The sequence below is a fragment of the Salvia splendens genome, chromosome 14 (assembly GCF_004379255.2).
Source record: "Salvia splendens isolate huo1 chromosome 14, SspV2, whole genome shotgun sequence".
In the NCBI taxonomy this organism is placed as follows: Eukaryota; Viridiplantae; Streptophyta; class Magnoliopsida; order Lamiales; family Lamiaceae; genus Salvia; species Salvia splendens.
The window spans coordinates 18,625,631-18,639,091 of record NC_056045.1 but is presented as its reverse complement, the minus strand read 5'-3'; the positions used below and the strand labels follow the sequence as shown (position 1 = coordinate 18,639,091).

Genomic DNA, 13,461 nt, shown 5'->3' with positions numbered 1-13,461 from the left:
TTCTTGCTGCATATGGTATAAATTTTAATTCAAAGTTTTAAAAAAACCTGTGAACGATCAAGATCTAGTTGTGTATCATTCCAGTAGGTTTATGTGTGTGTAGTGTAGATGATGCATAAATTTTAATTTGGTGTAACATATCTGTTTTAATATGGAGTTATGATGAATGGAGATGGCTTATGTTTGTCTGTTAATACTCCCACATTTAATATCTGGAGTAATATTTATAAGTTATAAGCCAGCATTTAAAACCTTCAAATTCGAGCGTTACAAATTTTCATCATACTCAAGTAATGTTTTCTGAAAACATCGTTTTAATTGACAAAATAAACTCAAAGTGAAATTAAGTCAATTCCACCGTAATGTGTCATGTTTCAAATCACAACATGCACCACATGAGGCGAAGGATACAGCCCATCCAGGAGGTCATGAGTTCGAGTCTTGGATGGCGCAACTTGGGATTAATTTTCCCTGTGGGCCTTTGGGCTTGGCAAGCTTGCAGACCCCGACCCGCTTGATGGCGAGAATTTACGGTCCCGACCTCGGCTGCCTCGGACCCGTCAAACGGGGGCTAGAGAACGAGCTCGGCTGGTGCGCGGCTGCGTGTGTCAGGGCTAGTCTTCGAGCCATTAGGGGCTGTGTGTCAGGGTTAACTCGCTTGCCGAATGTATCACGAACTCCGATGTGTGTGTGTGGGTGTGTGTCTGTGTGTAAAAAAAAAATCATGCACAACATTTCATCCATGCCCCCTAGCTCAAGTGGTTGAGGAGGGAGGCAAGGATACCGCGCCATCCTAGAGGTCACGAGTTCGACCCCTGAGAGGCCCAACTTGGGGATTAATTTCCCCTGGGGAGTTCTTGAGTCCTGGCATGGACCCAGGCGCTGGGGGAAATAGGTTGGCTTGGTACCCTTGATTGGGTTGATATAGTAACTTGGGGATTAATTTCCCCTGGGGAGTTCTTGAGTCATTGGCTGACTCGTTCCTTCCCATCCCGACAACGAAGCGCGTCTTGACAACGAAGCGCATCTCGGTGGTAAGACGCTTCACCTCCGACCGTTAGGCCGGGAGGGGTCCGAGTCACTTCGGGGGTAGATGGGGAACCATCGTCGATCCTCCTTAAAAAAAAAACATGCACAACATTTCCCATTTTCATGTTTTATTGAAAATATAAAATCAAAAAACAAATTTTCCTCCCTTCTAAAGAAAATGTACTCATCTCATTTGTAGTAGTTTGGACAAAATAGTGGACATGACACTTGACATATCTATGTCACTACATAAGTAGTGGTGAATTGGAATTTTGATTTCAAGTGTGCGACAAACAATTATAGCGAATTAGAGTGGGCTACATAAGAACAAAGAGATACAACTGATCCAAAACCGTATATTTTAGCATTCAGTTAGTAAATAATCAATTAATTTGGGTTCGGTTAGCGGTGTTAATCAAATAATAATCTTGCTATGTCCAACCCATGAAATCAAACGAACGATGGTTTAGTAAGTACGTAAATCTAATTTAACTGAGTAATTTAAACATAGTGATCTTTATTTTATACAAGTAATCTCAATTATTAAATTTGTACGATATATATAGATGATCTAATATAGACTAACATAATTTTCCTCTCCCAACCCTGATTTGTTTCTATAAGAGCATAAATAACCCCATCCTCATTTCCGGCCCCAAGTCCCCTCCACGTCATCATTCCTCTACAGTTGCGGCCCATGCCCCAACTGCTCTAACCCTACAGGCGGCAACCCGGGTCGCAACTAATAATTGACACTATTCACAACTTCAACCTATTTGAGTCGTAAATGCAATACGTTGAACAATTGAAACCGGGAAAATAAATTGTTCATTCGAAAAAAGAAATTACAAGTTCTAGAAAAAAAATACAAATGCAAAAAAAACAAAAATTATAGCATAAAAAATGCAAAAAAAACAAAATTATAACAAAAAAAATGCAAAAAAAACTAAAAATTATAACATAAAAAAATGCAAAAAAATGAAAAATTAGAGAATTGGATCTACTCCCCTCTTCTTCCTCTTCCTCCCTCTTCTTCCTCTCCCTCTCCCTCTCCCCCTCTCTCTTCTTCCTCGTCGAATTACACCAGAAATCAGAAAATTGGGCTCCATCACCCATCTCCCTCTCCCTCTTCTTCCTCTCCTCCCTCTTCCTCCCTCTTCTACCTCTTCCAACTTTTGGCAAAAATTGCTTCCTCCGTCACGTCCCGTACCAGCTAACGCGGGGGCCGGACCGGACCCCGTGACCGTCATCAGGCCGCAAACGCGGCCCCGGGACCGGCCCAGGTCGCAAGTCGCCCCCCTCTTACGCGCAGGACGGGCCGGGACTCGCGATTTACTGCCCGGCCCTCCGCGTTATTCATGCCCTAAATGTTATATATATTCCGTCTGAGGTTATGATCTAAATATGTACAGATTTTACTGCAAAATCAAAGTCAAATTTGGACCACAAGATCATACAATTTAATATTCAATAAATTACTATGTATTGACTGCAGAATTATTATTGTTAGTAACACAAATGTCATTGTTAGTAGGTATTTGGTATTTTAGAAAGATGGCCTACAATACAATGATCTAAAATAACAATTGTATTTTTCAAATCCAGATATTATTTCTACAATGATAGTAATAAATTATGAGGATTATGATCAAAATATGTATAGATTTTACTGCAAAATCAAAGCCAAATTTTGACCACAAGATCATAATATTTAATACTATTCAATTATGTATTGACTGCAGAAATATTATTGTTAGTAACACAAATGTCATTGTAAGTTAGGTACTTGGTCTTTTAGAAAGATGGCCTATAATACAATGATCTAAAATAACATTTGTATTTTTCAAATCTTGATATTATTTCTACAATGATAGTAATAATCATAATCATAATTATACTCTTTATCTCCCTCATAAAGTTTTTTTTTACAATCAAATGAATACTATCTCCACCCCAAAAAAATTTATACAGGCGAATGGTACGGGAATTAATGCACAAATTATAATTTGTAAAGTAAGAGAGGTAAATAGAAAGATAGTTAAAGTAGTAGTGAAATCCACATTATTATTAGTGTTTGATGAGTTGTAATGATGGACCATAATGGTATAAGAGTATATCTAACCATTTACACTAAACTAAAACATAATTTAATGCAAATGTCACATCAAATATGATTTTACTCTATCTATTTACACTAAACTTAAACTTAAAAAAATATTCCCTACATTATGCATTTTTAACTCACAAAATTTGAAAAAGTTTTGGTTTAGTGTAAACCTAAAAATATGTACTCCCTCCGTCCACGAAAAATATAACACATTGTGAATGACACGGATTTTAATGTGGAATTGGTAAAGTAAATAAGGAAGTAAGAGAGAAGTAGTGTTAGTGGAATGTGAGGTTCATATTATTAGTATTGTGTAATTGTGTTAGGTAGCAAATGTGGGGTACTTTTTTCAAACTTAGTCTATTTTTAGTGGATAACCAAAAATGACAAATGTGGTCTATTTTCCGTGGACGGAGGGAGTATTTTTTATTCAAAAATCAAAAGTAAGATTGATTTTGGAGTACCATTGGAGCCAGTTCTCTATCCCATTTCATTTTTATTTTTAGCAAAAAAAAATACTATTCCTCCATTCCGCAAGTGTATGCACTTTTGGTTGGATACGAGTTCTAATACACAATTGGTAAAGCAATAGAAAAATAAAAAAATAATTAAAATATATTCCCTCCGTTCCATAGTAGTGGAGACATTTCTTTTCTGCACGGAGATTAAGAAAAAAATGTGTACTGTATTAGATAAAAAGATAATAAAGTATGAGAGATGAAAAAGTAGAGAGAAGAAAATAAGAGAGAGGGAAAAGTAAGTGAGAAGAAATGTATTGACTTTTACTATAAAAAAAAAAAATGACTCTACTATTATGGAACACTAGTTTTACCTCCCGTGCTATGCACGGGCCATAAGAATTTCAAATAAAGCATTATGGAAAGAGATTATAAACATTTTTATTTTGTGAGTTGAGTGGAGAAAGAATAAAGATGAAACATTTTGTATGAATTGTGAATTTACCTCCCACAAACATTTAAAAAATTACATTATACAAAAAAATAAAACAAATCAAAGATGAAAACCCTAAAACATAATCACTGCATCTATCAAGCACATACCAATTGATAATTCGAAGAAAACTTTTTTTAATCCACGAAATACATCAAAAAACATTGACACCACCAACACTATCAAGTTCAATCTAGCTATTTACTGTCGAAAATCGCCAGAATCGATTATCTTCGAGGATATGCAAACCAGACAATTCTGTAAGTTTCTAAATAAAGTACATCATCCACAAACGGCACCACCGACACCACTCAAGCTCTATTCATGCACTCACAAGATCTATTCAACAGTGAACCATAAGAAAATAGAAAGGCTCTCAAAAACACATATTCTTCTTCGAGAATGTAAAAAAATTCTCTATACAACTAGATTTCAATTACTCAGTCTTTGTGTCATGCTTAATTGAACTTAAAATCAGAATAGAGAATGGTATACAATACTTTGATAACAAATGTTATTTGCTTTGATAACTCAACCAAAAATTGTTCAGCTTCGCAAAGGAAAGTGACAAATAAACCCATTGATATAACATTTTTTTATAGATTCAATCTATTAAACTATTTTAAAAAATAATACTATCAATTTATTACTCCCTCCGTCCCACATTACTTGAGACGTTTCTTTACGGCACTGGATTTAAGAAAGTTGTGTTTAATAAGTTAAATAAAATAGATGAGCCCATAAAGTAAGAGAAATAAGACATAATAATGTAAAAGAAAGAATAAAGTATTTATACTTTTAGGCAAATTATTAAAATAGTTATAATAATACTCATATTTAATGAAGATATATTTACAGTTTAATAAATTAAAATAATGAATGTAGAGAAAATAATATAAAAATATTCTTTTAAGAATATGAATTAATTAAAAATAGTATTACTAAGATTGTAAACAATTAAAACCATTATAATCAACGACAAATAGACATTTGTAGTTCTCTCAACAACACATTGTAATAAAACATTTCATACTTAGCATACTATTGGATTATAGTACAATTTTAATACTATCAATTATAGGTGTAGTAACATAAAATAAAAATAATAACAAAAAAGGACATGCGTAAATTAAATAGAATAAGATATACAAATAAAGGAAAATGTATTCCTAAATACAAAAAAAATATTATTTGAACGAATAAATTCACTTCCTTCAAAATTAAATTCAATACATGATAATATTCATAAACATGATATTTTGAAAAGCATAAAAAAGAAATATAACTTAAAGTCATAAAAAACATTATCTTATTTAATATAAATAAATCAAAATCAACTCAATTATAACTGATGAATACAAATTGTAAACAATTTAAAACGTATCATTATATATACTTTATAAAAAAATTGATCCCTAGTACTATTAATTTTGATACCTAAATTTGGTTAGTAGTATCATATTTAATACAAACACTTTAGTTACATAATTTTTTTAAGAAACTAACATATAAAAGAGGGATATAGTTCACAATATTTATTGTAAAATTCACATAATCACAATTAGCATATAATTATGAATCCCTGTAAAAAGTCTTATTTGATATTGTTCTCAAATAACTTAACAAAGAGAATGTGCCAAACGTTATGTACACAATTACACTCTTAAATAGTTTAATACAATAAATTTATTATTATATTTTTAATGTTAAATTAGTAAGTCAACATTCTCAATTTATCAACAAAAATGAGAAATGTATAAATATTATAAATTTGTAACGGTTATACTACTAATTACTCACTACGTTCATGAAAAGTATGAACTATTTTATTTTTAGTCCGTCCCTGAAAAGTATGATCTTTCTAATTTTGGAAACTCCTTTCTCTCTAATAGTGGAACCCATCCTCCATTAACAATACTTTTAAAAAAAATTTATCTCTCTCTTACTTTTCTAGGTATGCATTAAAACCTGTGACAAACCAAATGTTTATACTCTTTAGTGACAGAGGACAATAAGAATACAATAATGTACTATATGGTTAAGAATATGTGTTAATCACAATAATATTGACAATATTATAAACACATAACTCACTGTAAATGAAATATTTTACATTCGACAAACGATTTTATATAACTTTAATTTATAATATGAGTGAAGTAAAATAAAATAAAACAAACGACAAAGGGAAAATGTGTAAATAAGGATGAAAGAGTATGAGTTTTCGACGAATGGAAATTAATGTTATTCACAATACATGAATTACGTTGATCAATTAGTCGGATTGAAGAAAAGATATATTAATAATTTGTAATTCAAAGAAGAAATATTAAAGATAATTTATTTAATAACAAATAGCAAAATTATTAACTTAAAACAATATTAGAATATATAAATAGATCAAATAAAAACATGTTCATTGCATTATTAATTTATGGTCGGTTAAAAATGTCATAAAGTGACAACCAAAATAATTCATTACTAAACATAGTACACATTTACTTCTATTTTATTTCACTAATGAACACACAAAATAACATTACATAAAATTTTGTTCTATCAACATAAAAGTTTATCTTCCTTTTAAAAGAATATAATTTAAATAGTTTGAATGAAAACAAAAATAAATACTAATGTTATTAGTATGGTTGAAATACTCCAACTCCCATTGTTCCAAATAAAAGTCACATTTTGCTATTTTAATTTGTCCATAAATAAGAGATAGTAATTATAGATGTTATATATTAGGTAAATCTGAGCTTCATCAGTAATAAATCTGAGAAATTCTGCAAAATCATTCCCACAATATCAACTCCCATTAATATTAAAGTTTACTCTCATATTTTGTAGAGGAAAAGAATGGGGTTTTAAGAGTATAAAACGACTAAAATTGGTGCTGTGCATTAAAGGTAATTTTGTAATTACTTACCCTTAGAATAGTAACTTAATATGTATGCCAAACTTTGCTAATATCTGTGATAATGTGATTTGGTGTCAATATGGGTGTATCTGTTTTTTAAGCATGCATCAAATTCTGAAAAATAAGAATTAAATTTGCACGAATCATGTGCTTTTAAATGCATTCATGCAAGCTTGCAATATATATGACCATGCTTGGCTGATCTTTAGAAGTTTGTGGTTTGGTCCCAAAATAGATAATATTCTTAACTATTGATTAAAATAATAAACTGCAATTGATATTTTAAAAGAAAATATACTATAATCTGAATTTTATCAACACCGTAATTTGTATGTTCAAATATTTTTTTAATACTATTTATAGTGCTCACCTCTTCAACATGCTTGTTGGAAAATTATGCATGTTCCCAAAAAAACATAATCATGAGAGACCTTCCACATAACAACTATTTTCTATTTATAAAAAATATCTGATAATAATATTCAGACTTAAAATACTTTAACAACTTGCATGCCAAGTATTAATACAAAGTCTTTTACACTTGTATTCATAGTATTATTATTATTAATTAATATTAATACGAATATAAATTTAATATTAATACGAATATAAGTTAAATATTACAGATTCATGTCTCATACATTAATATTAATATTAATATTGATATGAATATAAGTGAAATATTACAGATTCATGTCTCATAAATTCGGCCTATTTAATTTCATATGTTTGCAACCATATAAGGTCATTTAAGGCCCAATTCATTTAAGCAATTATTAACTTCACTTGCACTATTATATATAGGTGACTTATTGAGTTAAAAAAAACACCTAACCCTAAAAATATAATAGCCGCCTCTCACTCTCAACTCTTCAGTAAAAGGTAAGAGAAGGAAAAGAAAACCGGCCTCTCTCTCTACAATCATTATAGAGAGAAGATAACATTGCAAGCATGGGCGGCTACAATACATACTCCTACTCTACTGAATCAAGACATCACCATATTAAAAAAAAGGTATGTAATTCTTTCTTTTCGAGCTATGTCCTGTATCTATATTTGACAACATAGTCATATCTAACTTACATGAGCATAATGTTGATGAGGTATTACAGATTATTAGAGTCAGATTTCAAATACAATTACTACTCTTTGCAAATATTAATTTTAGAATGCTTTGCAAATCCTATCATCTATTTATTTAATAGGATGTATTATGTCTCCAATTTTCTTTACACAAACGAATTCAATGCTTAGTTTTTAAAATATATATACTACTTGATAGGTTTTTCATTTAATATGGTATCTGTTCATTTACAACAGATTTATAAATTTATATTCTGTCCCACTCTCTCTGTCTCTTTCTCTCTCTCTCTCTTATTTTTCATGTTCTAAATTTTAATTTCATTCTCTCTTTCTTTTTCTTTTTTTTTGCATGTTCTAAAATTGTGACTATATTCTCTCACTCTGGATTTCTCTGATGCTGCTTCATTGATAATTCTAAATATAGGTTTTAAATATGAATACTAACATATTATTTAACTTTGTTCAAGGATAAATTGAATTGAAATAGATAATTGCTATTGCCTTGAAGGAAAGATTTTTGTACATTTAATAGTTTGTCACCCTCCGTCTTTGTGCGTCTCTCGGTCTCTCTATCTGTGTATGTCTCATGTTTCATGATCTAAAATTATGATTTTATTCTCATTTTTCATTTTCTAAAATTGTGATTTTATTCCCTGCCTCTCTGATATCATGGTCACAATTTCATTCATAATTTCAAACCTATACATTATAGGTTTTAAGTATGAGTACTAACATATTATTAATACTTTTTCAGGGATCGAGAAGATATTCTAGAATAATATATATATATATATATATATATATATATATATATATATATTGTGTAATATAATAGTATTTTCTTACAAAAGCCTATGCAATAAAACACATAGGCTGCACCCTACCCCCACACAATTCTCGATACATACAAAGAAAACTGATACTCTCTCCGTCCCCCACTACTCGCACATTTCCTTTTGGGCACGGAGATTAAGGAATGAGTGATAGACAAAGTCAACAATTACGGCTGTAGGTATAAATTGTTACTAAAAATGGAAAGAGTGCAAATAACTTGGGACGCCCAGAAAGGAAATAAGTGCAAGTAGTCCGGGACGGAGGGAGTATAAGATTTTAATCAACAGGATTTATGACATTAACACAAAATTGATACAAAAAAATATAAAAATACAGTTGTTATAATGCCCAGTTTTCCGCCAAAAAGGGCTAAACTGGCATTTATAAAAAGTTTCCAAAAAACTCTCACTTTAGATATTGATAGATACCAAAATGACAAAATGACTTTAATAATATGGAACGGAGGAAGTAGTTAGTAGAGAATGAATCTCTATTTCAATAGAGTTTCCAAAATTAGAATTTATGGGCTACAAAATTAGAATGAGTCCCATAGTCCCACCTCTCTTGAAAAAAAAAATTTCACATGTTTTTTTTATTTTATCCCTGCACTTGATTTCTTTTCTATTCTACTCTCCGTCTCACAAGAATATGCATTATTTCTGTAGAGATCAGATCACCCAGGTTCACTAATTACCGGGACCTCTTTTTGTTATTGGATCAACACCGAGATGACTAATCTCAGTAAAGAACAAGTCAATTACAAGATATTTGTTACAACTAGAATCGTATGCTACGAGTACAAGATTACAGTAAACCCTAGCCTATATAGGATCTGGAACCGATCGAATATCTCGAGCTATACGCTGTGAATCTCCTGCACACTGAATACACAAGTTAGTAACACAATATCCAAGATCCTTACGGATCTGAACCGCAAATGAAAGACAAGAACAAAATAGGACAAAAGATTTAGGATATGGCTCAGGTCGCACACAAGACTGCACAGGGCCAAGGACCTCCTCAATCTTCTCCAACAAATCACAAGGGAGCACAGTGAAACAATCGAACCCCAAAACCTAGGGTTTCTGATTACTACAATACAGTAGCCACCTCACACGTCAAATGACTCACACCACAGCCACAAGGCTTCAAGAACACACAAATCCCACAGATCTAAGAAATCAACCGAAGATCTTCCACCAAGCAGCCAGAATCGAACTCAACCGTTCGAAACCAAAGAGATCTCCTAATCAACAAGGAGTTGAGAGATGCACACTCGATTCTCACTAAAACAGAGAAGGAGTCACCGGAGAAGAAAGATCGGAAGCCATTCCAGAGAGAGAGAGAAAGTTCTAGAGAGAAGCTGAAGAGAAAGCATGTAGAGAGAGAGGCAAGTGAACAGACTGAAGAGTCAAGGAGGCGCATGGAGTGTATAACTCAGCAAACAAACACACCTTAGATCCAACGGCTCATCGTCATGATCCGCGTGAGGTGGCATACGTGGCAGCCATCGGAGCGTCCATTTAAGTATTGGGCCAAATCCGGATTGGGTCACCTAAACAGACCATCAATTAAAACCAGCCCAGCTAATTTAATTAGCAAACCCAAATTGAAGTCCACAATTATTTCACAATTTCCTTTTTAGTTTGTCCCACAAGAATATGTGAGATCCATTCTCCATTAACAATACTTTAAATACTTTTTCTCTCAACCTCTTTTACTTTATCAATTTTATATTAAAACATGTGCTGAACCCAAAGTGCATATTCTTTGAGCACGAAGGCGTATTTTATTCTGTTTCGATGGTACAGCTCATACAAGAGATATATTAATTGGTCGTAGTACTGGTATTATTTAATTAATATTATTATTATGAAAAATAGAGTTGTTCAGTTGTCTTTCTCGGCAAGCGGCAACCCTCCTTGTCTGCACTATAAAGACTGATGCCATAGAAAAGATTCTGAGCACAGCTTACTAAAAGACGGAGATATATATATATAGAGAGAGAGCAGAGAAGGAGACCAATGGCAGAATTCCAACACAAAGCTTTCGGTTTGGCCGCGACCGATAGCTCCGGCGTCCTCTCACCCTTCCATTTCTCTCGCAGGTACGCACAATTTTGTATGCTTCTGTGTGTTTGTATTCACATTTGCAAACCAATCGCCGCTGCTGTTGCTTGACTCTACAGATTCAGATACACCATTTTTATCCAGCCACTTTTTGCATGATCTCTTCAATTTTGCTTTAGTTTTGTTTTCCGCTCTCGATTGGTGGTGTTTTTTTGTCGAGGTTTTTTTATATAATTTATTGATTCGAAATTTGGACTGAGTATGGGTTCATTTCATCAACTCCTTGATTTTCCCGTGGCCTTACAAATTTGGTGTGTATTGGAGTATTTGACAATTTAGGTGGTGTTCGGTTTCCTAAATAAAATAGTACCAAGATATAATTTAGGATAGAGTTGTGAAATTATTTTAGTCATAGGGTGTTAGATATGACTAATTATCCCCTGATTATCCATTTAGGATTGAATCTCATAACCAAACATATTACATATTTAATCCCGAGATACAATCTTGTAAACCGAACACCTTAGTGGAAATTGGAGATAATAGACACAACAACCGCCTTATCCGCTGTCCTTGAACACACTATCAAGTACTTCGGCACGAAGTTTAAGAAAAAAATGTGTAATGTATTAAATAAAAAAATAATAAAGTATGAGAAAGGGAAAGGTAAGTGAGAAGGAAAGTGTTGACTTTTACTAATAAGGGAAATTACTCCACTGCTATGGAACAGAGGGAGTACTATACAATTCCATATATTTATTTAAATCTTTTGTAAGTTGGACATATAATCATCTAGATAGATCATCAATCGCTTATTGAACAATCTACAGTACTTAGTAACCTAACTTGTGGACAATTGTTGGTGTTCATGTGTTATTTGTTAATGGAAGGCTCACTTGTTGATATACTCCACTCATGATCTTTCAAACCACTATGTGAATGTGAAGTGAGATATTTTCATGTTATGGTTGACAGGGACAATGGAGATGACGATGTAACAATCAAAATACTCTACTGTGGTGTTTGCCATTCTGATTTGCACACTGTCAAGAATGAATGGGGATTCACTCAGTATCCTGTTGTGCCCGGGTATTCTTATATTTTCCGAACTCTTTGTCAATACAATATTTTGGGGAAACCTTATGAAGTTAATCTGTTCAAAAACTAGTATTTCATGATGAGCTCTAGATTGAATGGTGAAAATTGTTCTGCAGGCATGAAATTGCGGGTGTCGTGACCAAAATTGGGAACAATGTCGAGAAATTCAAGGTTGGAGACAGAGTCGGGGTTGGGGTGATAGTAAACTCATGTAGGACGTGTGATGTCTGCCAGCAAGATCTAGAGAGCTACTGTGCCAAAATGATATTCACCTACAATTCCACCGACAGAGATGGCACGAGGACGTATGGCGGTTATTCAGACATGGTTGTTGTCGACCAGCATTTTGTGCTTCATTTCCCTGAGAACGTGCCATCTGATGCCGGTGCTCCGCTGCTGTGTGCTGGAATCACTGTCTACAGCCCAATGAAATACTACGGAATGACTGAGGCTGGAAAGCATTTGGGCGTTGCCGGTCTTGGAGGGCTTGGCCATGTTGCAGTCAAGTTCGGGAAGGCTTTTGGGCTGAAAGTCACGGTTATCAGTTCCTCCCCGAAAAAGAAAGCTGAAGCCTTAAACAAGCTCGGCGCTGATGCTTTCGTTGTTAGTACTGATGCTGCTGAGTTGGAGGTAAATAGCAGCAGTATTAAATTCATTGAAATTGGTATTGTACAATTCTCTCATAATCTCGAGTAATGGTTTATTAGTAAATGAGGTCCATATTGGTATTGAAGTATTTTGTGACAAGGAGCTCTGTTGTTGCAGGCTGCATCGGGCACGATGGATTTCATCATTGACACCATCGCGGCAGTGCATCAGTTGGCTCCATTGCTAAGCCTGTTGAAGATGAACGGGAAGCTTGTAACAGTGGGATTGCCGGAGAAACCCCTTGACCTTCCTATTTTCCCTCTAGTAGCCGGTAACATTTGACGTTGTAGTCTTTTCTTGTTCTCGGGTTGCAGGCTACATCACATTAATATGATTGGCGAGCTTTCAACTTATTTTCAGGTCGAAAGATGATTGGTGGAAGTGATTTCGGGGGAATAAAAGAGACGCAGGAAATGCTGGACTTCTGTGGAAAGCATGGCATAGCAGCGGACATTGAGCTGATTCGCGCGGACGAAATAAACGCTGCTATGGAACGACTTGCCAAATCCGACGTTAGGTACCGTTTTGTGATTGACGTTGGGAACTCCCTCGCCAAACTATGAGCGCTGCTGTGCGTCGACTCAAAACAGTTGTACCCTTTCTATCTCTATCTGAACTATCAAAACAGTTTCGACAATAATCGTGTTGGTGAACTCAAACAATGCTTTGAGTCTGAGATTTGTTCCTGTACCAATGCTATGAAATCCGTCATATTTCGTTTC

The 13,461-nt window shown here is 33.7% G+C and overlaps 1 protein-coding gene across 1 annotated transcript; it reads left to right on the top strand.

Annotated features, from left to right (window-relative positions):
- Nucleotides 1-10,810: 10,810 nt before the first annotated feature.
- LOC121763762 (probable mannitol dehydrogenase 1) lies at nt 10,811-13,461 on the top strand. Its single transcript, XM_042159841.1, has 5 exons — nt 10,811-11,031; nt 11,969-12,082; nt 12,208-12,721; nt 12,857-13,010; nt 13,100-13,461. The coding sequence occupies exons 1-5, from the start codon at nt 10,949-10,951 to the stop codon at nt 13,300-13,302; spliced, it is 1,068 nt and encodes a 355-aa protein (XP_042015775.1). The 5' UTR covers nt 10,811-10,948; the 3' UTR covers nt 13,303-13,461.

Excerpts from the sequence above, each read along its gene's own strand:
- LOC121763762 (XM_042159841.1), top strand. The coding sequence starts at position 10,949 with ATGGCAGAATTCCAACACAAAGCTTTCGGTTTGGCCGCGACCGATAGC. Across the intron at positions 12,722-12,856 it reads CTGATGCTGCTGAGTTGGAG|GCTGCATCGGGCACGATGGA; the intron begins GTAAATAGCAGC and ends CTGTTGTTGCAG. Across the intron at positions 13,011-13,099 it reads TATTTTCCCTCTAGTAGCCG|GTCGAAAGATGATTGGTGGA; the intron begins GTAACATTTGAC and ends ACTTATTTTCAG.